This window comes from Molossus molossus, unplaced genomic scaffold (assembly GCF_014108415.1).
Source record: "Molossus molossus isolate mMolMol1 unplaced genomic scaffold, mMolMol1.p scaffold_m16_p_4, whole genome shotgun sequence".
In the NCBI taxonomy this organism is placed as follows: domain Eukaryota; kingdom Metazoa; phylum Chordata; class Mammalia; order Chiroptera; family Molossidae; genus Molossus; species Molossus molossus.
This window is the reverse complement of record NW_023425377.1, coordinates 79,498,545-79,526,469: the sequence shown is the minus strand read 5'-3', so window position 1 is coordinate 79,526,469 and position 27,925 is coordinate 79,498,545. Positions and strand designations below refer to the sequence as shown.

The 27,925-nt window shown below is 52.9% G+C and overlaps 1 protein-coding gene across 1 annotated transcript; it reads left to right on the top strand.

Moving 5' to 3' along the window:
* The first annotated feature begins 85 nt into the window (after positions 1-85).
* Positions 86-27,782, top strand: GNA11 (G protein subunit alpha 11). Its single transcript, XM_036241147.1, has 7 exons — positions 86-265; positions 16,351-16,535; positions 18,873-19,027; positions 19,646-19,774; positions 22,855-22,984; positions 23,139-23,292; positions 25,051-27,782. Exons 1-7 carry the CDS (start codon positions 130-132, stop codon positions 25,239-25,241), a joined length of 1,080 nt encoding a protein of 359 aa, XP_036097040.1. The 5' UTR covers positions 86-129; the 3' UTR covers positions 25,242-27,782.
* Positions 27,783-27,925: the final 143 nt, after the last annotated feature.

Here is a 27,925-nt window from a genome sequence, read left to right as displayed (position 1 = left end):
AGCCGAGAGGACTGGCCGGCCCTGGGGCCAGCACTGAGGACCAGGCGGGCGCGGCCGGGGCGGCTCCAGGCGAGGGCCGGGCCGGGGGGCGGCGGCGGGGGTGGCCGGCGGGCGGCCGGGGCCGGGACGATGACTCTGGAGTCCATGATGGCGTGTTGCCTCAGCGATGAGGTGAAGGAGTCCAAGCGGATCAACGCTGAGATCGAGAAGCAGCTGCGGCGGGATAAGCGCGACGCACGGCGCGAGCTCAAGCTGCTGCTGCTCGGTGAGTGGGGCCGGGCCTGCCGGGGTCCGCGGCCGACTGTGCGTGTGCTGCCGGGCGGGGCCGGCGCTGCCGGTGCTATCAACGCGGGGGATCTGGGGCCTGGGGGTCAGCCCCTGCCTGTGCTGTCCACGGCGAGGGCCTGGGACCTCGGAGTTAGCCCCTGCCGGTGCTGTCCACGCCGGGAGTCTGGAGCCTGGGGGTCAGCCCCTGCCTTACAGCCCACGGTGGAGGCTTGGTCCTCAGAGACAGTGCCCATGTTGTCCACAGCGGCGTCCGCGGCCTTGGGGTAAGCCCCTGACTGTGCTATCCATATGAGGTCCCAGGTTTCTTCCGAGCCAGCCCCGGTCTGTGTGGTCCATGTCGAGTTTCTGAAACCCTAGGGGTCAGCCCCTGCCTTTGCTGTCCACATTTGTGACCTGGATCCTCAGGGTCAATTTGTGCTGTCCACAGGAGGTCCCTGATTCCTGTTGGGTCAGCCCTACTTTCGTTGTCCAGGTCTGGCCCCCAGAACCCTGGAGGGTGTGCCCTCTGCCCCTTCTCACGAGATGAGCCCCCTCCCTGCATACACTGGCCCTCTGTTTCTACCCCACCAAGTGTCTGTGTTCGCAGCCCCCAGTATCTGTTCAGGCCCAGACCTTTGGTCTGTAATCCACCGTGGTGCCCCTCACTTCCCAAGATCCCATCTCAGACAGTTCCCACCAGGTGGAGCCCTGTTCCCTACACTCAGGGTCTGTCCCCCACCCACCCCCATTCTCTCAAGCCATTTCTGTGCCTCCCTGCCACCTTCGGGAAAACTGTTTCTCTCCTGAAAGGGATACACACCGTGGAGGGAAAAGACAACCTTTCTTCTCATCTGGAGGTTTCTGTTTTGACTGGAGGCTGGTGGAGCCCTGAAGGATCATTTGCAGGTTTTCAGAGCTGGCCAACTTATCAACCTTCCCCAAGTCTTTTCTTTCTGCCTTGGTTGGAGCCGGTTCTCCTGGGTCCTCCTTCTTCTCAGAGGAAGATTCCTGTTGAGTTCCTGTCTCCCCAGGGCACACCTGTTGCAGGGAGTGAGTTGGCCCAGCTGTCAGCAAAGTGTTGTCACCCCAAATAAGGGCTGTTGAAGGACTTACCTCTGCAGTCAAAGGCAAGAAGGTCATTTACAAAACAGAAACCTGGGCCCTGCCCTTTATGAGCCCTGCTTCATTTTCATTCCTGGATTGTGGGGAAAATTAGAAATGCTTGCAAGCTGCTTAGAGGTAACTTTGATGGGCCTGGGGTGGGAGAAAGGGAGAAGGTTTGGAGGTGATGTGGAGCTCCTGATGGTGGATAGTGGCACTGGTGATCCTTTGGGAGGCTTCCGGTCTTTCCTGGAATGCATTGCTTCTGCAGCCTGCAGGGTTCTTCCTTTTATGAAATGCCTTCTCTCTCCTCCCCCCCCCCCCCAAATATACATTCCAGTTTACCTAAAGATTGTACAATAGGCCGTCTTTACAGAAAAGACAGAGAGTAACCTTAAAATTTGGAGGAAACTTGTAAGTATCAGAGTGGCACCTGGAAGGACTTTGTGGTAGGTGGCTTTAGCAGTAGGCAGTAGAGTTTATTTTGGGAGGGGGGGTTAGAAATTAGAAGTGTCTCAACATTATCGTCAGTCATCCTTGATGGGGGGTTGTGTGAGCCTCCAGGTCCCCCTGCAGCCTGTCTTGAGCCTGTCCAGGCTTCAGATTGATGTGAGGGTCAAGGCCACAAGTCAGTGTCCTGTGCTCCTGCAGCCTTGGTATGCCTTTACATTCTCCCTGGGCTGGGAGGCCCCCCAGGAGCCCTGCAGTGGATCTGGAATTGTCCAATGCCTGCTTGAAGACATGGGGAGTCAGCTGCAGGGGCACCTGTCTGTAGTCCCACTCTTCCCTTCTTGTACGACCCTAGAGGGCACCCAGCCCACCACTACCAGCCTGCACGAAGGGGTTTTGGGCACCTGTCTCGAGGTTATGTTCTAGACATGGGGATCAGATAAGACAGTGAGGACAATGTGAGCTCACAGGTCCAAGGTGAAGGGTTCTGATGTGAGGAGGATAGCTGACAGTGCCTGGCCGAGACCCAGGGGGTGTGCTGGGGTGGGGGCTGACCCTGAGGTGCTCCTTACCCAGTGATCCTGCAGGCTTTAGACCCAGGATCTCTTTGGGAATCCTGGGAACACTTATTATTAGGCAACCTGTTCTCCCAGATTGAGGACCCCTTGCTGGGAGGACTTTGATGACCAGAGAATGCAGGGAGGGCATCCTTACTGAGTGCCCTCTGCCCGGTGCCTGACCTGCTTGTAGGATTCATCCCATCCCCAGCAAGCCAGCTACTGGCTGGGGACTGTCCCCATGTTGCAGGGAGAAAATTGAGGGTCAGACAGCTTTCCAGCTACAGTCTGGGCTGAGGGCTTTCTACCCCCTTAGCAGCTCAGAGTGGAGTGCCAGCTTCTACACCCCTTTATGGCATCTCTCTGTGTGGGGGGGGTCTTGTTTCTGTGAGGTTCTGGTGGTGTCTGCCTTGGCACCTAGGTTTGGAACCAAGTGGAGCAAGTACTGTCATTGGAGAAACCCTTGCCCACTTTACCATGTAGGTCTGTTGTCTCCCTGGGCCTATAGGCATGTGACCTGTGGGACCTCTCAGCCTGGTGGGGGTTTTAGTGTCCCATTCTGGTGGCAAGAGTGACAGACCTGTGGAGCTCCTGGAGCTGGACTCTGGCCCTTGGACTGGGGAACCTCATGGGTTCTGTCCCCAGTGCTCCCTTCACAGCTTCTTTTCAAAATTGATTTGTAACTTTTCGAAGAGGCATCTCTTTTTCATGGGGCAGGATCTCCCCTTTGGCACTGGGGACATTGGGGCCAGGTCAGTCTCTGTGGGGGAGTCATCCTGGGCACTGTGGGGGGTTGAGCAGCATACTTGGCCCCGATCTCTTAATGCCAGGAGCATCCCCACTCTGAAAACCGCAGATGTCCTCATGTGCCTTGGGGAAAGGATTACCCCTGTTTGAGAGCCCTTGTCCTATGATAGTACACAGTATAAAATGCGTGTTGCAGAGTTGTTGTAGTAATCAGTGTTTAATTATTTTGTCAATGTTTTGTGAGTGCTGAAAAAGTGCATATTTTTGTTTCTAGGGTCCAAAGCTGTGTGTGCACATGTATGTGTGTACTCAACACACAGTGTACATGTGAATGAATAGATACAGGTTTTCAGTATCATAGCTTTGATGTTCCAGGCTTTGTCCTTGTCAATGTTCTCTCTGTGGTTGGGAGCAGGATGGCGAGTATGTCTGTGCTGCAGGTCCCAACAGCATGCATCCCTCTCCTATCCTGTGGACCAGAACCCTGGGGCCCAGTCAGAGCTCTGGGGCAGGGATCCCAGGCAGGCCCGCTGACTGCTAACACAGCCCTTTGCCATAGCATTTCTGTCATTTGGTAGAAAACCACTGAGGGGGTCCCTTATCTGTTCCTTCACGCAAGTTTCCCATTTGAAACTTGAGGCCTTCCATGGGAGCCCTGTTTCAGAGGCCCAGAGGCCCAGCGGCCCAGCGGCTCATCGGCCCAGCGGCCCAGCCAGGCTGAGCCCAGTGGCTCCAGGGATTTCTAAATAAAGCAGGGCGGTCAGTTCCGCAGGCTTCCTGTTGGCCAGCTCTGGGCCCCACAGGGCAGTGAAAAGTCTCGGAATCTGGCGTGGGGTGTGGTAGCTCAGGCGGGAAGGGCGCGCCTCCCAGTGCTTTGAGGTGCAGAGCAGAGTGTGGCCACTGGCTCCTGGCAGAAAGACCTGGCGGGGTCCCCTGCAGATCCAGAGATCAGGAAGTGCCTGTTGGTGGCCTCTTGTCAGTCCTTCAGTTCCCCTGGGGCTATGGAAGGACCTGGACCCACCCCAGGAGTCTTAATGTGCTTTAAATTAAAATTAAATGAAATGTTTTTGGCTAAAAGGGTCTGCTTTCCCGGGTACAGTCCCTGGAAGTGCTTCAGGAGCCCAGACTGACCTTAGACCCCACTGTTCCTCTTGTTTCCCTGTGAGCCTCAGAATGCCCAGTGCCTGGGAGCGGCTCTGTCCCCTTCCCATGGTACCTGCAGGGCTGAGCCCCTGGAACGATTCCCCACAAAGGACAGGTAGTATTGCAGGCTCTTGGAGCATGGCCTCACCAGGTGTGTTACCAGGCTCTGGAGTCAGAGGTGGCACTGAACTCCATTTGCACAGACGACCATGCTTCTGGGCTCAGCTCTGTGTGTGCCGAGCTGTGCCGGTCACTGCGGTAAGACTGGAGGAAGTGCTGGGCCTCAGACATTTAACCACAGGTTTCACTTTCTGCTTCTTGTGGTAGAGTCCTCCTAGGTGCAGCCCCACAGCACGTTGCAGTCATCGCTGTCTGTGGCCCTGGAATTTGGAGTGGTGTGCAGGAAACCAGACAGGGCTTATATGAGGACCCCAGGCAGAGGGCTGCATTTGTCTCTTCTCTGTCCAGGCCTAGGGGTGGGTGCATTTCGTCTGGGACTCTGGGCCATGCAGGGTGGACTGAGCTAAACAGCAGTGGGGAGGAGCAGTCCCATTTCTGGTCCCCCGAAGGGCACTCCTTTCCCAGCTCATAGCTGCAGCCTGTTCAGTGGTGACAGTAAGCCTGGGTGGCCTGCTTCCTGGTGTCCGTGAGCAGTGGATGGGATTCAGGACATTTCCATGGGCTTTTGGAACATCCATGTGCAGGATTATTTTTTGGTGGAACTCAGGCTGCTCACAGAACCAGGATTCCAGACCTCAGGTGGCTGGCTCATGGGAGGGGGTATTCAGAGTCCCTGTGCCCTTAGTCCTGTGACTCCCTGTGTAGGGCACCTGGTCATTTGTAGGCCTGACACCCTGCCAGGATGACTCTTTCATTTCCTCCACCATCCCCCACCTCTAGGTTCTGACCACCCCACTGCCATGTAGCACAGAACCCTGCAGTCCTCAGAAACATGTTCTGAGTGACTGATATGTGATTGAATTCAGTCCCCCTAGGGGAGTGGAATGGGAGTCACCTGGCACCCCCCTGATGCCCCATCTTGCCTAGATGTGAGGCTCCCTGCTCAGGCTGCCCCATTGCCACCTACCTGCCTGTGGCCCTCTGCTCTGTTGGCTGGACACAAAGGGACTCCAGGGTGCAGGTCACATCTGCTTTTCTCTGAGGCCCCCCTGTAGAAGGTTGAGCTCATCTCCGCCTCCCCCTGCCAGGGCGAGGCAGCAGGGGAGGTGCTTGCTTTGGATTGGGACCATGGTAACTCAGTGATATTTCCCAGGCTTGGTTTCTTTAACTGTTGGATGGGAATAGTGCCCCTGCCCCTGTAGCACTGTGGTAGGATGAAGTGGCACACAGTGGGTGCTCAGCAAGCAGAAGAAGCTTTGTCCTGTTGTCATTATCCTTTCTACTGGATTCTTTGCATAAATTCCCTTTTAAAAAGCTGCGGGAAGTCCTGGCCCAGTGGTTTTGCTCAGTGGTTAGAGCTTTGTCCCACAGACCAGAGAGTCCCAGGTTCAGGTCCCACGTACCTCGGTTGCAGTTTGTCCCTGGCCTGGTTGGGATTGTGTGGGAGGCAACCAGTTGATGTGTCTCTCTCGCATCAATGTTTCTCTATCTCTCTTTTTCTTCCTCTCTCCTTCCCGCTCTATCTGAAGATAAATGCAAAAAAAAGTCCTCAGGTGAGGACAAAGAAAAAACTGTAGGATTAGCTTTGGGAGATGGGTGTCCATACCAGGACCAGGCTGGGAAGTGCTAGAAAGCGCCAGAGTGGAGTTTCTTTCCCCGTGTGACTCTCGAGTCTCAGAGTTCTCTTCTGTGAAATGACATTAGTTTAGGATTATTGTGAGGATAAAGTGGGGTAATGGATATTAAGCTAGGGAGCAACGTTGGTGTTATTTTCTTTTTTTATTCCTCACTTGAGGATATTTTTCTATTTATCTTCAGATAGGGTGGGAGGGAGGGAGAGAGAGAGAAAAACATTGACTTGAAAGGGACACATTGACTAGTTGCCTCTCACACGACCCTGACTAGGACTGGAGATTAACCACAACTGAGTTATATGCTCTTGACTGGAATCACACCCATGACTTGTTGGTCCGAGGGCCAACGCTCTAACTAACCACTGAGCCAAACCGGTCAGGGTGGGTTGGTGTTATATGTATTTTTGTTTTATTTATTTTTTTATCCTCACCTGAGGACATTTTTGCATTTATCTGAATCTTCAGATAGAGCGGGTAGGAGAGAAGGGGAGAAACATCGATGTGAGACAGACACATTGAGTGGTTGCCACCCACACAACCCCAACCGGGGCCGGGGACAGATTGCACCGAGGTATGTGTGCCTAGCAGGAACCAAACCCAGGACTCTCTGGTCCGCAGGCTGACACGCTAACCGCTGAGCCAAACCAACCAGGGCTAAAAACTGGTTCTTTTATTTTCTTGGTACGTGCCCCTAGCGGAACCGAACCCAGGACTCTCTGGTCCGCAGGCCAACGCTCCAACCACTGAGCCAAACTGTCCAGGGCCGGTGTTATTTTTATTCATGTTGCCTGTACTGGTCGGCCGGTTCCTCTGACACTGAGCGGGGCTTCTCTGTCTTGCTGCAGGGTCCCCGTAGCTCAGATGTCAGGGATTCTTTTCTGATCCCCACCACGTAGTTGGTGCTGTATGAGGTGGTTGCACCATAAGTACCTTTGAAGGAGCGGCTCCAGCTGAAACTGGTGGAAGCTGCCTTTCCTATTGTCATGTCTGTTTGCTTGTGGACCTCTATCTGTAGAGTTGGAAGGGATAAGAGTTGACAGGTCAGACCCCTCATGGAGACCCCAGGGGGGTGTGTATGAACAGGGGGCAACCATCTCTACCCCATTGTTCCTCTCATCTGAGTCGATGAGGATGTCAGTATCTGGGCTAGGTGGGTGGGGTACATTTCTTCCCTGTCTCCCAGTCCCCGAGCCCTGCCCATGTACCCACAGTTGGGCTAGATGGCTGGGGTGGGTAGGACTGGGGAATCACACCTGGTCCCCTGACCTTTAGGGGCTTCAGAAAGTGCTGCCATAAGACCCAGAACATGGGGATAAAAGTGGGGGCTCAGAAGAAACATGTTGAAACAGTGGAGCTGGCCATTGCCACTGAGCTATTGCACAGTGGCCTCAGTTATAGCAAGTGGCATGTCCTGACCAAAGGGTATTGCACTTTGGAGGCCTCTGGGCAGGAGAAGTCAGCCTCACTTGCCTTGGTGTGGAGATAAAATGTTGTGATGAGTCCAGAGGTTCACGCTTTCTGTCTTCCTTCCTGTCTCTTATCAGTGCAGGTGCCTGCTAGTGTGTTCTCTCTCTGGTGGCCCCACAGCTGGCTGAGGAGCACTTCCTCCAGTGTGCTTACATTTTCTCACTTCTCTGTGGTGGCAGCGGTGGTGGAACAGAAGAAATGGAAGTCCTGGGATGGGGGAGTTGCTATGGTTGTGAAGCCAGAAGACTTGAGTCTTTTGAGATCCCATAGTTACCAGCTTTGTGACCTCAGCAAAGCTGCTTAATCTCTTTGTGCCTCAGTACCCTCACCTGTCCAGTGGGAAGTGGGATGATAGTTGTACCACTGGCTGAATGAATGAACGAATGAATGGGGGTGAGAGGAGCATGTTATAATTATCCTCAGCTGCATGAGGATTTTGCAGTTTCTGAGTCTCCCTGCATGAGGTTGTACTCTCTTTGATCTTGGAGCTGTTGACACAGCCCGAGGTCCCTGTTGCATTTCCAGTCTGCGTTTCCAGGAGCCCAGGTCCCAGGCTATGCTGTTGCCTGGTCCTCCCTGTGACCCTGTGGGTTCCTGGCTTCACTACTTACATCCCAGAGTGGTGGACAGCCCAGCAGCAGCCCCAAAGCCCAGCTTCTGACTCTTAACACTCAGGGTCTATTGCCAGATAGTGGCCGCCTGTCCCTGGGGTTGTGGATATGATGGCCTGCGTACCTCAGTCTGTCGGTGATATTAGATAAGTGCTGTCTTTCCTGCTCTCCATGTTGTGGCTGGCAGGGGCTTGAACCCCTTTTCTCTCTCACATTTGTGGGTATTTGCAAGGGCTCCGGGCTCAGACTGACTTTCTTTCTTTTTTTTTTTTTATCCTCACCCGAGGACATTTTTACTCAGATAGAGCGGGAAGGAGAGAGAGGAAGAGAGAGAAACATCGATGTGAAAGGGACACATCGAGTGGCCGCCACCCACACGACCCAACCAGGGCCGGGGACAAACTGCAGCCAAGGTACATGCCCTTAGCAGGAACCGAACCCGGGTCTCTGTGGACCGCAGGCTGACGCTCTAACCGCTGAGCCAAACCGGCCAGGGCTCAGACTGACTTTCTTCAATCTAATCTGCCATCCTAGATCTCTGCCAATTAGTAAAGGTGGGCCAGCAGCCTCCTTCCCTCACAGAGGGGCTTGTTTTCTTCCTCTTCTTCAGTTAGTCTCAGCTGAGGCAGCACTCAGACTCTTGGTGGTGGCGGGACTGAACGTGCCTAGAGGGTGTCCTGCAGGCCTGTGCTGGGAGGCCGGAGGCCACAGGTAGACCCTTGCTCTTGGGGAGTGGGTCTTAAGCGTGCTGAAAATGGGAACCTGCAGACCTACCACATACAGAGTAAACAGCAGGGATGGCCTCTGGAAAGAACAGCTGGGGTGTCGGGTGCTGGACGTTTCTTGGAAACTGAATTTGGGTTTCCGTACCAGGAGCTCAGTAGGGTTGGAGGGGAACGGCCCATGGGGTAGTTTGTTGTTGTTGTTTTTTTAGTCCTCACCCGAGGACATTTTTTGGTATTTTGTTCAGATAGAGTGAGAGGGAGAGAGAGAGAGAGAAACATCGACGTGAAAGGGACACATCGAGTGGTTGCCACCGACACGACCCAACCAGGGCCGGAGACAAACTGCAACCGAGGTACATGCCCTTAGCGGGAACTGAACCTGGGTCTCTCCGGACCGCAGGCCAATGCTCTAACTGCTGAGCCAAACTGGCCAGGGCCCATGGGGTAGTTTGTATTGAACAGTTATGGGAGCTCTGGCACACAGACATCCTTGCAAAATGCTAGGCTGGCCCTGGCCGGTTTGGCTCAGCAGTTAGAGCGCCGGCCTGTGGTCCAGAGAGACCTGGGTTCGGTTCCCTCTAAGGGCACGTACCTCGGTTGCAGTTTGTCCCCGGCCCTGGTTGGTCCTGCGGGTGGCAGCCACTCGATGTGTCCCTTTCACGTCGATGTTTCTCTCTCTCTCTCTCTCTCTCTCTCTCTCTCCCTCCCACTCTATCTGAACAAAAAATGGAAAAATGTCCTCGGGTGAGGATAAAAAAAAACAAAATGCTGGGCTGGTTGTGTTACCGAGAAACTAGGGAGGCGGGCATGAACTTGAGGTCTAACTGCAGCCAGGACTTGGAACCACTCGTCTTCCTTACAGGGAGGTAGTATATGTGCATCACTTCCTCACAGTGTCATCACCTGTGCAAGTACCTGAATCCTCTACCACCATCAAGGCCCTTAGCATTTCCAGTACCACAGGGACCCTTGTATTACCCTTTTCTACCCATGCTCCCTGCCCTTCCCGGCAACCACCCATCCATCTTCCATCTCTACAGTTGTGTCGTCTCAGAAATGTTCTATAAACGGAATAAGAAGACATGTAGCCTCCTGGGGTTGAGTTTTTTCCCACTTGGCATAATTCTGTGGAGCCCATCAGTCGTTGCATGTGTCCATGGGACTTTCTTTTCATCGCCGAGTAGTGTCTATGGGTACAGGTGGGCCATAGTTTGTGACCATCTGCCTGGAGAAGGACACTGGGACCAGTGCCACTTTGTGACCATTATGAGTAAAGCTGCCAGGAACGCTTGTGTGTGGGTTTAGAGCAGCTGCCCTCTGCGTGGTTGTGGGTGCTGTGGACCAGTCCATGTGGACAGGATAAGGCCCGATCATGGGTGTTTCGTACATTTTTGCCCAAGAAGAGGGTTACTTTTCTCCAAGGGGGACAACTGTTTAAGGTTTTTGAGCTGGAAGGGTGTGTGTGACAAGATCTTCTAGGAGGAGCATTAATGAGGGTTGGGCAGATGAGTTGGAGGATAGGAGGGCAGAGCTGACTAGGACCCTGGGCTGTCTGCAGTGGACTGGGTGAGTGGCCATGAGGTCCAGGCAGGCTTTGTAACCAGAGACTTCTCTGGGAAAGTGGACATTGGGTCAGGTATGTGGGGGATACTGGGACCAGAGATTCTGTCACAGGTGACATGTGCTGACAAGATGTGACAGTGGCTGAGTTGGCCAGGAGACAAGGCAACTCAAAATGAAGGCCGCAGCCAGAGCATTAGAAACAGGTTACTTTGGCCAGCACTGTGTGGCCTGGAGCCCATCTGTCCCTCACCCCCTGGGCATATCGGTGGCTGAGCTCCTCTCAGGTCAGCTGGGCCTGGCCTGTTCCAGGGCAGAGGGCCCTGCTTACTCCTGCTTCCTATGCCACTGCTCCTGGCTTGGAGGCTCATGCTCAGAACTGGCACTGGCATCTCATTCAGTCTCTATTGGCCCAGAACACAGGCGACACGCGACATGTGGTGCCCTCTTCAGTGGACCTTCCCTCCCTGCAGCTGCCACCTCAGCACCCTCCTTTCTGTGTTCTTCCTCAAAAAGTGATGGCCACACTGACTGTTGCAGGTCTCAGGTCATGTTATCCCTGAGGTGTCCCCTTTGCTTCCCCCACCCCCTGCTTTAATGAGACACAGTTGACATGTAACGTTTAAGTTTAAGGTGCACAACGTGTTGATTTGAAGCAGGTATGTATTGCGAAATGATTGCCACAATTAGGTGAGTTAACACCTCTATTACCTCGCGTACTTGTGCTTTTTTTCTGTGCCTTTTGCCTCCTGTGGAGATCAGTTACAGCTGTTGTCATTGCAGCATGGAGGGACTTGCAGACTAGATGACTGTGGGGTTTGAAGAGATCTGTGTGACCTGGGCCACACACCTCATCCAGGACCCCTGATGCCTTCCAGGGCTGGCAGCTTCTCGTCAGTTGTGAGATGGCATTCAGGGCCCTTCCACAGGCACATCCCCCATACCTCCCCTCTTCTAGAGCCCAAGCAGTGTTACATGCTGATTGACATGGGCTGCATGTGTGTGTGTATGTATGTGTATGGGTGTGTGTGTGTAACTAACCCCTCCCCCCCCAATGTGCCTGTACCGCCTCTGGAGGCTCTGTGGAGGGGGGGCTCTCATCATTTTGTTTTTGTTTTTATTTTATCCTCACCCGAGGACATTTTTGCATTTATCTTCTGATAGAGCAGGAGGTAGAGAGAGGGAAAGAGAGCAAGAAACATCAGTGCGAGAGAGATACATCGAGTGGTTGCCGCCCACACAACCCCAACTGGGATGGGGACATACTGTAACTGAGGCACGTGCCCTTAACGGGAACCAAACCCGGGACTCTCTGGTCTGTAGGCCGACACTCTAACCACTGAGGCAAACCGGCCAGGGCATCATTTTCATTTCTTTCTTTTTTTTAATCCTCACCTGAGGATATTTTCCCATGTTTTTTGTTCAGATAGAGTGGGAGGGAGAGAGAGGAAGAGAGAAAAAGAGAGAAACATCAATGTGAAAGGTACACATCGAGTGTCTGCCACCCCCACAACCCAACCAGGGCCGGGGACAAACTGCAACTGAGGTACGCACCCTTAGCAGGAACCGAACCCTGGTCTCTCTGGACTGCAGGCTGACACTCTAACCGCTGAGCCAAACTGGCCAGGGCTCTTTTTTTTTTTTTAAGAGACAGAGGAAGGGAGAGAGAGATAGAAACATCAATGTGAGAGGGAAACATACATCGACAACCTCTTGTATGCCCCCTACTGGGGATCAAGCCTGCAACCGGGCATGTACCCTGATTGGGAATCAAACTGGGATCTCTCAGTCCATGGGACAGTGCTCAATCCACTGAGCCACACTAGACTCATTATCATTTTCACTTCCATTTTTATTTTATTTATTTTTCATTTTTATTTTTTATCCTCACCCGAGGACATTTTCCCATTTTTTTGTTCAGGTAGAGTGGGAGGGAGAGAGAGGAACAGAGAGAGAGAGAGAGAAACATTGACGTGAAAGGGACACATCGAGTGGCTGCCACCCGCACGACCGACCAGGGCCGGGGACAAACTGCAACCGAGGTACATGCCCTTAGCGGGAACCGAACCCGGGTCTCTCAGGACCGGAGGTCGACGCTCTAACCGCTGAGCCAAACCGGCCAGGGCTTCACTTCCATTTTTAAAAAGCTGGTGTGGCCCTGGCCAGTTTGGCTCAGCAGTTAGAGTGTCGGCCCACAGACCGGTGGGTCACGGGTTCGATTCTAGTCAGGGGCTCCTCCCCAGCCCTAGTTGGCAGTTAATCGATGTTTCTCTCTCTCTCCTTCCCTCCCTCCCTTCTTCCCTCCCACTCTATCTGAGATAAATGGAGGAGTATCCTCAGGTGAGGATTTAAAAAAATTTTTTTTAAAGCTGGTGTGAGGCCAGTTCCTTTCTCGTCTGAGCAGTGATCTGGTTTTCAGACTCTTCACTTGTCCTCCCAGCATCCTCACGTGAAAGCTGAGGCTGTTTTTCCTTCTGTAGTTGTGACGTCGACAGCACAAGGGCTCGTGGACAGAGTGTGGGACCTGCCTAGCTTGGCTTTGTGCTGGCCAGTGGGGCTGCATCTGGCTGTTTGGCTTTAATTCTTATACCTTTTTGACTATTTCTAGTGAGAGATCCTTCCAGACAGACCGGCAGGCAGTTACCTTTGTGTAATAGCACTCTGTCAAAAAAGGGGTTGATCCCATCCCTACCAGGCACTGGGTGGTATCTGGGGACATCTATGGTTGTCATAACTGGGGATGCTACTGGCATTGAGTGGGTGGGGGCCAGGGATGCTGCTTAACACCCTGCAGTGCCCAGGATGAAACCCCCTCCCCAGAGAATAACCTGTCAGCAGTGCTGAAGGGGGACCCTGATCAAGCAGAAAATGCACTAAAAATCACATTCCTAGCATACTTCCTGCCCCTCCTTGCAGTGTGAGGTGAGGGAGGGGCAGCATGGATCCCTCTGGAGAGACATAGGGTCATATGCACAGGCCCCCTCCTGCCCCTGGAACTCAGGTGGGTTTGGGGCAAGTGGTTGTTTGGCCTCTTGTACATTTTGTGGCCAAGGTGATTTTCTGAAGTAGAATGGGTGCAGGATGGTGTGGGGGTAATTACCACTTGATGACAGAACCAAAGTCATTCATTTATTACAAAAAGGATCTGAAATCGTTGATGAAAGTATCAGAAAGAGGCAGCTAGCCCTGGCTGGTTTGGCTCAGGGGTTAGAGCGTCGGCCTGTGGTCCAGAGAGACCTGGGTTCGGTTCCCGCTAAGGGCATGTACCTTGGTTGCAGTTTGTCCCCAGCCCTGGTTGGTCATGTGGGTGGCAGCCACTTGATGTGTCCCTTTCACATCGATATTTCTCTCCCCCCCGCTCTCCCTTCCACTCTTTCTGAACAAAAAATGGGAAAATGTCCTCAGGTGAGGATTTATTTTTTTATTTTTTTATTTTTTTTGTTCAGGTAGAATGGGAGGGAGAGAGAGGAACAGAGAGAGAGAGAGAGAAACATTGACGTGAAAGGGACACATCGAGTGGCTGCCACCCGCACGACCGACCAGGGCCGGGGACAAACTGCAACCGAGGTACGCGCCCTTAGCGGGAACCGAACCAGGGTCTCTCAGGACCGCAGGCTGACGCTCTAACCGCTGAGCCAAACCGGCCAGGGCCTCAGGTGAGGATTTAAAAGAAAAAGAAAAGAAAGAGGCAGCTACAGCCAAGGTCCCTGCTTTGTAATATGTCTCATTTGTGACTCAGGTCTTCCTGAGTAAGCCTGTGGTCAGTTACTTGGATGCTGGTTGAAGACCTCTTGGCTGTAGGGCAGTGTGGTCACTGGGGGTCCCATGGAATTGGTCTCTTCTCCAGGAGCTCCTGGTCACAGAGGCTGGTGACAGACCCCTGCACATAGACTCCCCATTGCAGGTGGTGGTAATAGTTCCCAGTGTCCAGGGTGTGGAGCTCCTGGTTGGGACTCAGGGTTTTCTGGAGCACAGGCTGGGTCACAGGTGGCTGTGAGCAGATGGCACCATGGACAGAGGCACAGCTCTGGCAAACACATGGAGGTGGGCAGATGGGTGACTCACAGAGAGTGCTGAAGATGAGTTTAGAGGGGGGTGAGTTTGGGCAAGTTTGGGATGTTCTGAGCGCCCAAAAGAGAGCATAGGGGTTCAGTCCATGAGATAGGACCTGTGCTTTGTTATTGAGTGGGGTCTGAGGCAGTACATTCTTAAAAATTAGACATTATTGCTGTGTAATAAAGTCACCTCAAAGCATAGAAGCTGAAAACCACAAACACTTGTTATCTCTGAAGATTCCGAGAGTTCTAGCTGAGAGTCTCTCATGAGGCTGCAGTCAAGCGATTGGCCGGGGCTGGAGGAGTCCCTTCCAGGATGGCTTCCTCACGTGGCTGTTGGTGAGAGGCCTCAGCTTTTCAGAGATTTGTGGACACATTAAAGCCACTGCAGTTGCTGTCCCTGTGTGTGTGGGGGGATGCATGAAAGTGGGCTGACCAGGGCGGTGAGAGGCTGAAGCAGGGGCTGCGTTGGACCAGAGGCTGGATCGGAGGCATGGCGACTCCTGGTTGAATGGCATGCACTGAGACTGGGGCCTCATCTCGAGGCAGAGGTGAGGACACAGCCAGCCGAGTGGCCCTTTTCCTATGGTTTTCCTACTTTTTGATCCTTACAGGCAGCAGAGCTTGCTTCAGTGCTCCCCTCTCTGAGGTGGGGGGTCTGAGTGCTTACTCTAGAAGAGCCTGGTAAGGTGGCCGTATCCCTTCATGCTTTTTGAGGAAGAAATGAGACACAAAGTGGTTCAGTGATGCGCTGACTAGCAGGATTTCCAGAATAGAGAGAGAAGAGAGCTGATGTGAGCCCTGGCCAGTTTGCTCAGCGGTTAGAGCGTTGGCCTGCGGTCCAGAGAGACCCGGGTTCAGTTCCCGCTAAGGGCACGTACCTCGGTTGCAGTTTGTCCCCGGCCCTAGTTGGGTCATGCAGGTGGCAGCCACTCAATGTGTCCCTTTTACGTGGATGTTTCTCTCTCTCTCCCTCCTGCTCTATCTGAACAAAAAATGGAAAAATGTCCTCAGGCGAGGGTAAAAAAAAAAGAGAGTGGTGGTGGGAGAGCAGGGGAGCAACACCCAGGCCTCTGGGTGGACATGGGACACAGTGCTGTGGAGTCATGGGGGAGAGCTGGAAAGTGCTTCAGGATGGCTTGATGTTAGGTTGGGTTACAAATTTGGAGCTAATGAGAAAGGAGCTTCTGAGGACCTTGAAGTAATGATCCTGTGCCCTGTGACTCAACTTGGCCCTTACTGCTGTGGCCTTGGATGCAGATACCAAACTCCTGCCCCAAAGGAGACTGTTGTGGAGGGACTTGTGGAAGAAGAGCGGTGGGAGGTCACCAGGCATTGTCAGATTAGACAGGGATCTAACTAAGGTGGGCTTGGGAAAGTGCTGAGTAAACTCCAAGGGAGAGGTCACTAGTCAGTCTGACTAGGTGAGGTGGCGGCATCTGGTGGAGAGACATGTAACTTCTATGGGCCTCTGTGTCTTCATCTGGGGCCTTGTTAAATTCTGACACCGTGCAGACTCATACCTGGTGCTGTGGTCCCTTACCTCTTGTCACTGTTACCCAGCAGGGCACTTGGGAGGACAGACCTACCTGTTGTATGCCTGGGGGGCTAAACACCCTGCAGACACCGTCCTTCCTTTTTCTGAGCCCCAGTTTCCTCTTGTATAGGACAGGTGCAAGTGGGAGGATGACCAAGGTAAATCTCAGGGATGTGCTTCCAAAAGTGGTCCCTTGTTGGTCATGTGTGTCCCATGTTCCCTCTGAGGGCTGACAAGCCACCTGGGGCCAGGAGCATGTGTCCCAGAGACTCAGGTCTTGGTGTACTGGGTGGGGACACAGTGGGGACATGGTGAGCTGTTAACGTGTGGGTTTTGGTCCCCGAGCTATCTCACCGGGCCTTGTTTTGTGTTTTAGGCACAGGTGAGAGCGGGAAGAGCACATTCATTAAGCAGATGCGTATCATCCATGGGGCTGGCTACTCGGAGGAAGACAAACGGGGCTTTACCAAGCTGGTCTACCAGAACATCTTCACCGCCATGCAGGCCATGATCCGGGCCATGGAAACTCTGAAGATCCTATACAAGTATGAGCAGAACAAGGTGAGGCCATAGGCTATGGGGAGGTGCTACCCGGCAGCACAAGGGCTGCAGGGGATGGTGGCGGCCCCTGCTGGGCCCACACCTTCTGGTGGAACCCTAGGTTCTCCTATCAGGTAGCTGTTAGTGCCCCCATTCTATGCACTGGGAAGCCAGCCGGCAGGTTAGCTCCTCTTGGTTAGGAAAAGAACTCCTGTTTCTTATCTCCTCAGAGGGCCCCTTGTCCTACCTGGTGTTTCACAAACCATGTCTGGCCATCTTGGTGACCCCATGGAGGAGGCCCTTTCCTCTCATTGTTTTTTTTTTGTTTGTTTGTTTTTTCTTTATTGATTTTTTTAGAGAAGAAGGGAAAGGGAGAGATAGAAACATTGATGAGGGAGAACATCGACTAGCTGCCTCCTGCATGCCCCCCACTGGTTATCGGATTGGGCCCACAACCTGGGCATGTGCTCTGACCGGGAATTGAACCGGTTACCTTTTGATCCATGGGTCAATGCTCAACCACTGGGCCACACCAGCTGGGCATTTTTTTTTTTTTAATTAACAGCTCTGTTGAGATGGAGTTCACATACCACAAGTCAACCAGATTAAAGTGTGCAACTCGTTTTTGACATAGTCACAGAGAATCATGTACCATCACTTTTATTTAATACCAGAACATTTGTATCTCCCTAAAAAGATACCCTGTCCCATCCTGGCTGGGTGGCTTAGTTGGTTGGAGCACCGTTCTGTACACCAAAAGGTTGCTGGTTCAATTCTTGGTCAGAGCACATATCTAGGTTGCAGGTTCAATCCCTGGTTGGGGTGCATAAGAGAGGCAACCAATCGATGTTTCTCTCTCACATTGATGTCCCTCCCACCTCCCCGCTTCTCTCTCCCTCTTCTCTCTCTAAAATCAATAAACATATCCTTGGGTCAGGATTTTAAAAAAAGATACTCTGTCCTCATTAACAATCACTCCATTTCCCTCCCCAGCCTCTGGCAACCATGAACCCACTTCCCATTTCTGTGGATTTGCCTGTTTTGGACATTTTGCATAAATGGAATCACACACTATGTGGCCTTTTGTGTTTGGCTTCTATCACTGAGCATTGTGTTTTCAAGGTTCATTCATGTTGTAGCAAGTGTCAGTGCTTCATCCTTTTCATGGCCAAGTAATATTCCAGTGCATGGATGGACCACATTTACCCATTGATGGACATTTGGTTGTCCCCACTTTTTGGCCTTTGTGAATCCTGTTGCTGTAACATTTGTGAACAAGTTTTTATTAGCACATCTTTTTTCATTTCTCCTGGACATGTACTTAGTGACAGTCCACTCTTCCAGTGGCTGCCCCACCAGCTGTGCACCCATGGCTCTCACTAGAGGCCTTCCTTGGCTTTGCTTTCATAGATCTGTTTTCAGGGGCTTCTAACACACCCAGAAGTGTTCGCTGGGCTAATGCATGGCATGGAGTTTATATCTGTCCAAATGTGGCTTAAATGAATCCATTTACTTTTAGGCTTAAGAAGGTCAGTTAACCAGATTTCTGATAGATGTGTTCTTACCTTTATTCCAGTTCACAGGTTTGCAGGGACCCCTACTGGCCCTACCATCTGGCTGAAAGGCTGAATGTATGGAGCCAGCTTGAGCCTCTGGCCCACTGGGTCTTGGTTTCCAGCTGAGGCCCAGTTCAGAGTCCAGTTCACACTTGGACCATAGATGACCATCAGCATCTAGGACAGAAGGGGGCAAACTGCAGCCTGTTTTTATAAATACAGATTTTATTTAGTTGTCTGTTTGTTTGTTTATTTATTTCCTCACCCGAGGACATTTTTCCATTTTTTGTTCAGATAGAGTGGGAGGGAGAGAGAGGAAGAGAGAGGGAGAGAAACGTCGATGTGAAAGGGACACATGAGTGGCTGCCTCCTGCACGACCCAACCAGGGTCAGGGACAAACTACAACTGAGGTACGTGCCCTCAGCGGGAACTGAACCCAGGTCTCTCTGGACCGCAGGCTGATGCTCTAACCGCTGAGCCAAACCGGCCAGAGCTAAGTACAGCTTTTACACACGCCTCCCCTACCTGCAAAAGCCTCCTCCAATACAGCAGGACATTGTGAACAGGCAGGCACTGCTCTGAGGTGCCTCAGTCTTGGGGTTACTTTGGGACCTGGCAGAGGGACAGTTGCAGCCAGTCATCCTCGTAACTTTCTCTCTTGTGTTCACATGAAACTTGAGTTGATGATTCCAGCTCTGGTTGTCTGGGTGCTGAGTGTGTCCATGTCCCAGGATGAAGGCTGTGCGCCATGTGTCTAGGCCGCTGGTGAGCCCATGGCTTTTCTCCTTCCTGCCCTCACAGGCCAATGCGCTCCTGATCCGGGAAGTAGACGTGGAAAAGGTGACGACATTTGAGCACCGGTACGTCAACGCCATCAAGACCCTGTGGAATGACCCTGGCATCCAGGAGTGCTACGACCGGAGGCGAGAGTATCAGCTCTCTGACTCCGCCAAATAGTGAGTGAGGCGTTGTCCACCTACCCCACTGGAGAATGGTCTGAACGTGGGTCCTGGGAAGGAGAAAGGACATTAGGGGAAACTGAAGCAAACTGGTAAAAGGGTGGACTCAGTTAATGACACTGTGAATATTGGCTGGTTAGTTGTGACAGATGCGCTAAACTAATAGAAGATGTTTATGATGGGGAAAGTGGGTGTGTGCTGGAAGTTTCTGTTGTGTCTCTAAAACATTTTTGTGGATCTAAAATGATCCTAAAATAGTAAACGTATTTCTGAAAAGTCACCCCTCCAGCCCAGCAGCCTCTCTTGGAAACCCTGGTGCTGGTCGCCTTTCTCTTCCTAGAGTGGCCATCCTGGGGCATCTAGGGAGGGTCCCTCCAAAGTCTCTCCCTGGTCAGCATCATTTCTGTCCCATGAGACCCAGCAGATGACCTGCTCCTTCCAGGCCAGGTCGGGGGTGGGGAGGCCTTGTCCCATCTTGTCCTAAGTATTCCTGGCTGCTTCAGCCCATGCTTGTGAGACCCCTGCAGGCCCTTCTTGGCTGCTTGGGGGACCCGTGGTGGCTAGAATGTCCCCTCCTCTCACAGCCTGAGCAACCCTGTCCCTGCTCTGTTGCAGCTACCTGACCGATGTGGACCGCATCGCCACCTCGGGCTACTTACCCACCCAGCAGGACGTGCTGCGGGTCCGTGTGCCCACCACCGGCATCATCGAGTACCCTTTTGACCTGGAGAACATCATCTTCAGGTGCCTGTGTCCTGGCTTTCCAAGAGTGGTGGCGTTCTGGGGAAGCCTGGGGCTCTACAGGCTGCTGTGAGGGCTGTTCGTTCCCAGACCTGGAGCCCCCGTTGTGGGGGCAGCAAAAGGTGCTTTGAATCCTGGCCTTTGCCCTCAGGGAGCTTCTGATCCAGGACAGGAGATAAGATGTATGAATAAGTAACTATCCCCAAGTTTCAGAGTGAGCCAGGCCCCAGTGACTATTTGGGGTTGGCCAGAGGTGGCCTGCGGGAGATGGCCTTCTCCTGGGGTTTTCAAAGTGGGGCTGTGGTTGAGGAAGGATGGCGATTTGTGTAGGAGCAGAGGGTGGTCTGGAGTTCCAACCAAAGCAGGGGTGCTATTGGGCAATTGAGGGGTCCTGAAGGCCTCTTGTCCAACTATGTCCCTTCCTCTTGTTCAGCTGCCCCCTCATCCAGCTATGTCCCTAGTTCAGCTCTGCCCCTCTAGTCTAGCTGTGCCCTTGTCCACCTATGCACTTGTCTGGTTGTGTGATCACAGAAGGCAAACTGGGGGCCTTGCCCCTGAGCTCATGGCCTGGCCCTGATCAGAGCTCAGGTGTCATCAAATGATGGGCCTGATTGGCCTGATGTGTGAGATGAGCCTGGTCCCAAAGGGGGGACCTCGTAGCGAGACCTGGCCCCTGGGGGCCCAGGTTTTAGACTAGTTGTACCAGGGAGGCTTACGCTTTAGAAAGGACAAACACAGTTGTCCCTGATGGCATTACACAGATTGGCTGCAGCTGCCATCGTGTGCCTGGCATTTGAGCACAGGGCTCTTGGCCCGTCACCATCCTCCTGTCCCTTCATAGTCACCCTGGCATGTCCATCATCCACCTGTGCTTGCTGGAGTCTCCTCTGTGAAATCCTTGCCAGGTGGATTTGCTTCTGCTGGCTTGGCGGTGTAGCCTGTGTCTTAGCCCCTCCCTGGGGCCGTTTCTTTCTGAGCCCTACCTTCCACACTGTGTGTATATGGGGGTGGGGGGCAGCTGTGGGGACCCCAGCCTTCTCCAATTCAGGTTAGAGGGCTTGAAAGCTGCTCTTCCTTAAGCCTTTGTATTCCTTTTGATAAATAGAATGTTGCCCTGACTGGTTTGGCTCAGCAGTTAGAGCATCACCCCATGGACCAAAGAGTCGCAGGTTTGATTCTGGTCAAGGGCACGTACATCAGTTGTGGTTCAACCCCCAGCCCCAGTCGGGGTCATGCAGGAGGCAACCAGTTGATATGTCTCTTCATGTCGATGTTTCCCTCCCTCCCTCTGTCCCTCCCAGTCTATCTGAAGATAAATGGAAAAATATTCTTGGATGAGGATTTTAAAAAATAAAAATAGAGCCCTGGCCGATTTGGCTCAGCGGTTAGAGCGTCGGCCTGCGGTCTGGAGAGACCCGGGTTCGGTTCCCGCGAAGGGCATGTACTTCGGTTGCAGTTTGTCCCCGGCCCTGGTTGGTCGTGCGGGTGGCAGCCACTCGATGTGTCCTTTCACATCGATGTTTCTCTCTCTCTCTCTCTTCCTCTCTCTCCCTCCCACTCTATCTGTACAAAAAATGGAAAAATATCCTCGGGTGAGGATTAAAAAAAAAAAAAAAAATAGAATGTCTTTCCTCATTATGAAACACCTAGGGACCCTGGCTGGTGTGGCTCAGTTGGTTGGGCATCTTCTGTGCACCAAAAGGTTGCTGGTTCGGTCAAGGCCCATGCCCAGGTTACAAGCTCAATCCCTGGTAGGGGGGTATGCAGGAGGCAGCCTACGGATGTTTTACTCTCACATTGATGTTTTCTTTCCCTTTCTCTCTCTCTCTCTCTCCTTCTCCCTGCCTCTCTCTCTTTAAAAATCAGTTTTTTTTATTAATTTATTTTTCTCTGGTCTGTGGGCTGACTCTCTAACCACTGAGCAACTGGCCAGGGCTATTAATTTATTTTTGTTACAGATGTTTCTCCTCTTTTTCCTCACAGACATTCTCCTCTCTATTAAAAATCAATTTTAAAAAACCCTTTAGTCCGGCCGGTGTGGCTTAGTGGTTGAGCGTTGACCCATGCACCAAGAGGTTGCCGGTTTAATTCCCAGTCAGGGCACATGCCCAAATTATGGGCCTTATCCCCAGTGGGAGGCATGCAGGAGGCGGCCAGTCGATGTTTTCTCTCATTGATGTTTCTGTCTCTCCCTCTTTCTCTAAAATCAATACAGGAAAAAAAAAAATTAAAAAAATAATAATAATAATTTCAAAACAAAACAAAAAACTGTTAAAACCCTAGGGAATTTACAAGCAGAAAGAAAACCCCTGTAACTAATATCCTTTCTCATTTTCTCCCCGCACCATTTTGTTTCTGATCCTGTTGTTTCTTACCTGCTTCTCATGATAGACAGCAAACTTTGCAGCCTGCTGTGTTCACCCAGTAACAGGACATGCAGCTTTGCTCTCTGTAGTCGTCTCTTCATTCCCTTGCAGCGGCTGACACGTGTCTGTCAACTGAACACCCCTCAGTCTATCCCTATAGGGGAGGTTGAGACTGGGGCTAGTGTTATATAGATGATGCTGCATGATGACCAATGAGGGGAGGGGGTTTTCAGATGAAGGATGTGGGGTCCAAGGGTGGGCCCATTGCAGGTCCTACTTGGTTCACACCTCACACCCACTACGCGTGCCTGTCCATTGGGTGCTTTAGACTAAGGGCCCCCGTCAGGGGAGGAATCAGATGGGAGGCCTGTGCAATATTCTGGTTCCCACAGATCCAGGGGGCTCTGCTGGCTCCCATAGACATGGAGGGGCTCTCCTGGCTCCCACAAATATGAGGGGTCCTCATGGCTCTGACATATTTTGGGGGTACTCTTAGGGCTCTATCAGATATTAGGGGGCTATTGGGGATCTAACAGGTTTTGAGGGGCCCTTGTGGCTCTAATGGATATTGGGAGCTCTTTTGGCTCTGATATGTATTGGGAGACCCTCAGGGCTCTAGCAGATGCAGCCATGGTGGTTAGGAGGGGTTTGCTGGGGGAAGTAGTGCTGTCTGTAAAGCCTGGCACTGAACCTCTGTGACATTCCTGTCCCCTGCAGGATGGTGGATGTGGGGGGACAGAGGTCCGAGCGAAGGAAGTGGATCCACTGCTTTGAGAATGTGACATCCATCATGTTCCTTGTGGCCCTTAGTGAATATGACCAAGTGCTGGTGGAGTCAGACAACGAGGTAAGACACCCCTCCCAGTGCTCAGCCTGCCAGAGGGAGGAAGGCCCTGGGTGGAGGTGAGGGCTCCCCCACCCACCAGCCCCCAGCCCTTCTGAGGGCTCCAGTTGAGGACGGCTCCCAGGGCCTCGTTGTTCCTAGAGCATTCCCTCCACAGAACCGCATGGAAGAGAGCAAAGCCCTGTTCCGGACCATCATCACCTACCCCTGGTTCCAGAACTCATCGGTCATCCTCTTCCTCAACAAGAAGGACCTGCTGGAGGACAAGATCCTGTACTCCCACCTGGTGGACTATTTCCCTGAGTTTGATGGTGAGCTTCGGGGGATCTGTGCCCCTCTGTGCCTCATCCTTCCTGCATGGCCCCTGCAGAACTGGGAGACATTCCAGAGCCCCTGAGCCTCACTGGATCTATCAGGGAGGCAAGCTGGGTGTCTCTAGCATGTCCCTTACCCTCTTTGGGCCTTGTCCATCTGACAGCCAGGAGGGTGGTTCCTTCAGTCCTGAGTATGGTTAGTGCAGTCCAGGGCTTCCTGGGGCCCCAGCGCTATGTTCTCATTGCTTCCTCCATAATCCTCTCAACCATTTTAAAAAAAATCCTCACCCGAGAATATTTTTTCTACTTTGAGGATAGAGTGGGGGTAGGGGGAGTGGAGAGAGAAACATTGATGTGAGAGAGAGACATCAATTGGTTGCCTCCCGTACAACCCTGACCAGGGCCTGGGACCGAACTGCAACTGAGGTCCGTGCTCTTGACTGGAATTGAACCTGCAACTCTTTGGTCCATGGGCTGACACTCCAACCCTGAGCCAAACCAGCCAAGGCTTTCCCAACCATTTGATGGGCAGAAAGGCCTTGTGTCCACAGGGGGAACATCATCTGCGGGAAGAAGCACCTTGTAGTTGGTGCACGGCAGTAGGAGGGATGCGATGTAATGCTCGGCTCCCAGTCTCCCATTCAGTGGCCTGTCCCAGGTTGCCCACACTGAGTGAGAAGTTCATGTGGGCTCAGTGGCCCAGCCATAATGAGGAGCCTGGTGCTGGGAATAAAGGGGACCCAGGACCACCGTCCCAACGCCTTCCTGGATCAGCTGAACTTCTAATGGAAGAGAGACATGTGTGGACCATCCCACCTGTCCTGTAGACCCCCATTCTCTTGCGCATTAGCTGGAGCTGTCCACCCGAGGGCACTCAGTCACTCCCTCCCTCTAAGGCAAATGGTGGTGCCCATGTTGTCCAGGCTTGTTAAGAGAGCAGGGATCATGGATGGGACATCTCCCTAAGGACTGCTGTCTGTGAATCACAGTGCCCAGCCTGCAAGTTGGGGGCAACAGGTTCAGCCCTACCAATCATGGGTGGGGCCTTGTGATCTGGGCCATTGGTTCCTGAGTGAGGTTTGGTAGGGGTCAGGGTGTTGGGCTCTGAGCTCAGTCCTCTGGGCCTGTTGAGTGGGGGTGGGGATGGGTATTGGGTGGAGCATTCAGGGACTCCCTCTGGTCGGGGGTGAGCAGGAGGTTTGCTGGGAGGGAACAGTGAGGAGATGGGGACCAAGACTTCAGGGTAAGTGCAGACCATAGGCAGGGAAGGATGGACATCGTGGGCAGAAGCCTCTGGGCAAGGATGTGGACAGTTGGATGGACAGCCAGTATGGCCCTGTGGAGTAGTGGCTGGGGTGGCAGCTGTTCGTGTGTGTGGGTGTGCATGTAGGTCTGGGCATATGTGTGCACGTGTGTGGATGCATGCCTGTGTTTGGATGTGGGTGTGTATTTGTGGTGCAGTGTGAATGGAATCGGGTAAAGTGAGTCTGGAAGGAAGGTTGGAGGAGAGAGATTATCTGGTATGCATAGCAGTGGTGGTCCTGGCTGGGTGGGGCCTAAGGCCAAGTGGGTGGAGATGGGTGAGGGGCTCTGCAGACTCCCATGCACACCCATACACAGAAAACTACCTGCTTGCAGGTACATCTCAGGCCAGGAGCCCGTGGCATAAACTGCCCCATGTGGCTGGCACCCTGGTACCCGTTCCTTGCATGGCAGGTCTGAGCCAGCCTGACTCACCCACTTCACCTCCCCCAGGGCCGCAGAGGGACGCGCAGGCTGCCCGGGAGTTCATCCTGAAGATGTTTGTGGACCTGAACCCTGACAGCGACAAGATCATCTACTCACACTTCACTTGCGCCACTGACACGGAGAACATCCGCTTTGTCTTTGCGGCCGTCAAGGACACCATCCTGCAGCTCAACCTGAAGGAGTACAACCTGGTGTGACCCTGTGGAGAGCCCATGGGACAGGCCCTCCTGTGTGATGATGTGACAGCGGCTCTGCCCGCAGAGGAGCTAATTTTTTTTTTCATATTTTTAACAAATGGTTTTTATTTCACAGTTATCAGGGGATGTACATCTTTCTTTCTATATATTTCGTGCACCTTCTCACCTTTTGTCAGCGGCACAGGCTGCCTTTTTCTGGCCTTGACTGTGGCTCGCCTTTTTCTAGAAAAAAAAAGGAAAAAAAAAAAAAAGAAAGTGAGACAAGCGGAGATGAGACAAGCGAGTGCCCTGCCCCCAGCTCCTCCAGACCTCCCTCAGCCCCTCATCCCACATCCCTGGGGCTGCACCTTCGGGCCACTGTGGACAGAACCGCCCAGCTGGCCCTGGTCCCTTGGCGTGGAGATGTGGAGACTGTGACTGTTCTTTCTTCCTTTTTTTAAGTTATTGCCATCCTCACAACTTCGCTGTTTTTGCTCACTGGACTCCAAGAAGTGGGGGTGGGTGACTTCCCCTGTTGCCCACCCTGGGAAGTGCCTAACCTTTTTTTTTTCTTTCTTTTTTCTTTTTTTTTTTTAAAAAAAAGGAAAAACAAAAAGTATATGGGCTCCTCTGCAGTGAAGGAGATATCTCTGGACCCTGTCTCAGCCTCAGGTGGTTGCCTGGTCCCCACCACCCTCTGAGAGCCCTGGGGCTTGGGGAGTACTCGGCTGTCTCCAGGGCCATCTGGCCTGCTCGGAGCTCTCCCTGGCCTGGTCTCTATGTACCTGAGGGTCACATGCTCTCCACCCAGGCTAGAGTGCCCATGGGAGCCCACATGGCCTGGAGCCAGGAGAGGGCCCACATGGATGGGAGTCACTTTTGCTTTCATTCCATTTTGTAACCAATTGGAAACAGTGTTGACTGTGGGCTGAGGAGTTTTTCAGAATATTCTCAGGTCTGTTCCCATGAAGAAGAGAGAGGTTGAGGGAGAGTCCTGTGGTGATTATCAGGCATGGTGGCCATCATCGCCTGCCCTTGCCAACACCTGTGCCCTGAGCTGCTGGGAATCGAGCAGGCAGCAGGGGCACTTTGCCCAGAGCTGTTGAGGGTCGAGTGGAAGCCGGCAGCTGGTGCCTCAGTCCCAGGTGGCCTCCAGGCCATGGCCACACATCAAGCCAGAGCCATGGGCTGCCTGGCTTGGGTCCCCTTCCCAGAGGGACTCTGAGGGGGAGGGTACAAGCAGGGCCTGGTCTTTTGAGGGGAGGGAGGTCGCTTTTCATCTGATACAGACTGAACACTACAGTGTTTGTTTTGTTTTGCACAAATGGAAGGGGAACAGACTGCCAGCAATGTGGTGGCCCTGCCCTCTACACCTGGACCCTCCAGTAGCATTCTGTGTGGCTGCTCCTTTTGGGGACCATTAACAAATACAAAAGAAACAACAAAAACCCAACCCACTCAAACAGCGAGTCCTGGGTGACTGGCCCCTACTTCCTCCTCTCCCCATCCCACCAGTGGGACAAAGCCAAAGGGCCTCGGGGCATTGGGGAGCGGAAGACAGGCAGAAGTTAGGGGTGATTACATTCCTGGTGATCAGCTCCATCTGGGGGCAGAATGGGCTGGGGACCCCCAGCTTCTCAGCCAATTTCCCAAAGAGTCCTTTTTGTGCCATGGTCTACTTGAGAGGGTTGAACATAACCCCATTCTCACCCTCAGTGTAGGGAAGCAGGTGGTGCTGCTGGCAGTGGGCCCGTGTGAGGACTTGGGGTCTTCACAGTGTGGGCATCTCGGTGTCCTAGCACCTCTCAAGGGTCCAGATCACAAAAAGGGAACTGGATTGGGCTCTCGAGGGGTGGCATGAGCATGTGAGGAGGCACCTGAAAATTTAACCCCTCTAAGAGAGGGGGCAGTGTGCCAAGCATCCCACAGCCCAAGAGTGGCAAGAGTGCCAAACCACCCCCACCTGGGCTGTCTGGAACCCCACAGGCCTGGCCCCACCCCAGTAGCTGAGGGCAGGGCTGCCCTGTATCCCCAGGGGATCCAAGACCAGTTCTGTGCCAACCAGGGCGGGAGGTTCAGCTCCCACCCGGTCAGTGTCTTTGATTTTCACCCTGATGAACTAATGCTTTCTCTCACGTGCCAGCCTCCCAGCTCCTCCCACTGTGTCTGACCGCCCTGCACTACAGCCCATTCCCCAGCACCCAATTCCCTGAGAGACATCTTAGTGCCAATGCCCCCTAGTGGCAGTGCAGGAACTGTTCCGGCTGGCGGGGTGAACACTGTCGGGTTGGTTATACTTGTATATTACACAGTCCTGATTTCAGACGATTTAAACTTTAACCTATTTAAGAAAGAATATTATATAAAATGCTGTTTTTAAACTTTTTGTCCTTTGAAATGCATGTATTGTTGCGTGTGCTGGGGAATGGGTGCGATTAGCTCAATGCCAACCTGGGGCAGAGGCTGTCCCATCCAGGCGGGTGGGATTGCAGGCTCTGCTCAGTGTGTTGGAGCCCTGACCCCTTAATCCAGAGATACCTGATGGAAATTGGCTTTTCATATCTTTCTCCTGAAATGAATTGTTTTAAATTGGAATAAATCTTGTTCCTAAACACTGCAGCCTCTCTGGCTTATTGGTACATGTATTGGTGGGGGGCAGTGGAGGGGCCATGAAGGTATCGTCTGGTCTCCCCATGACTAGCCTG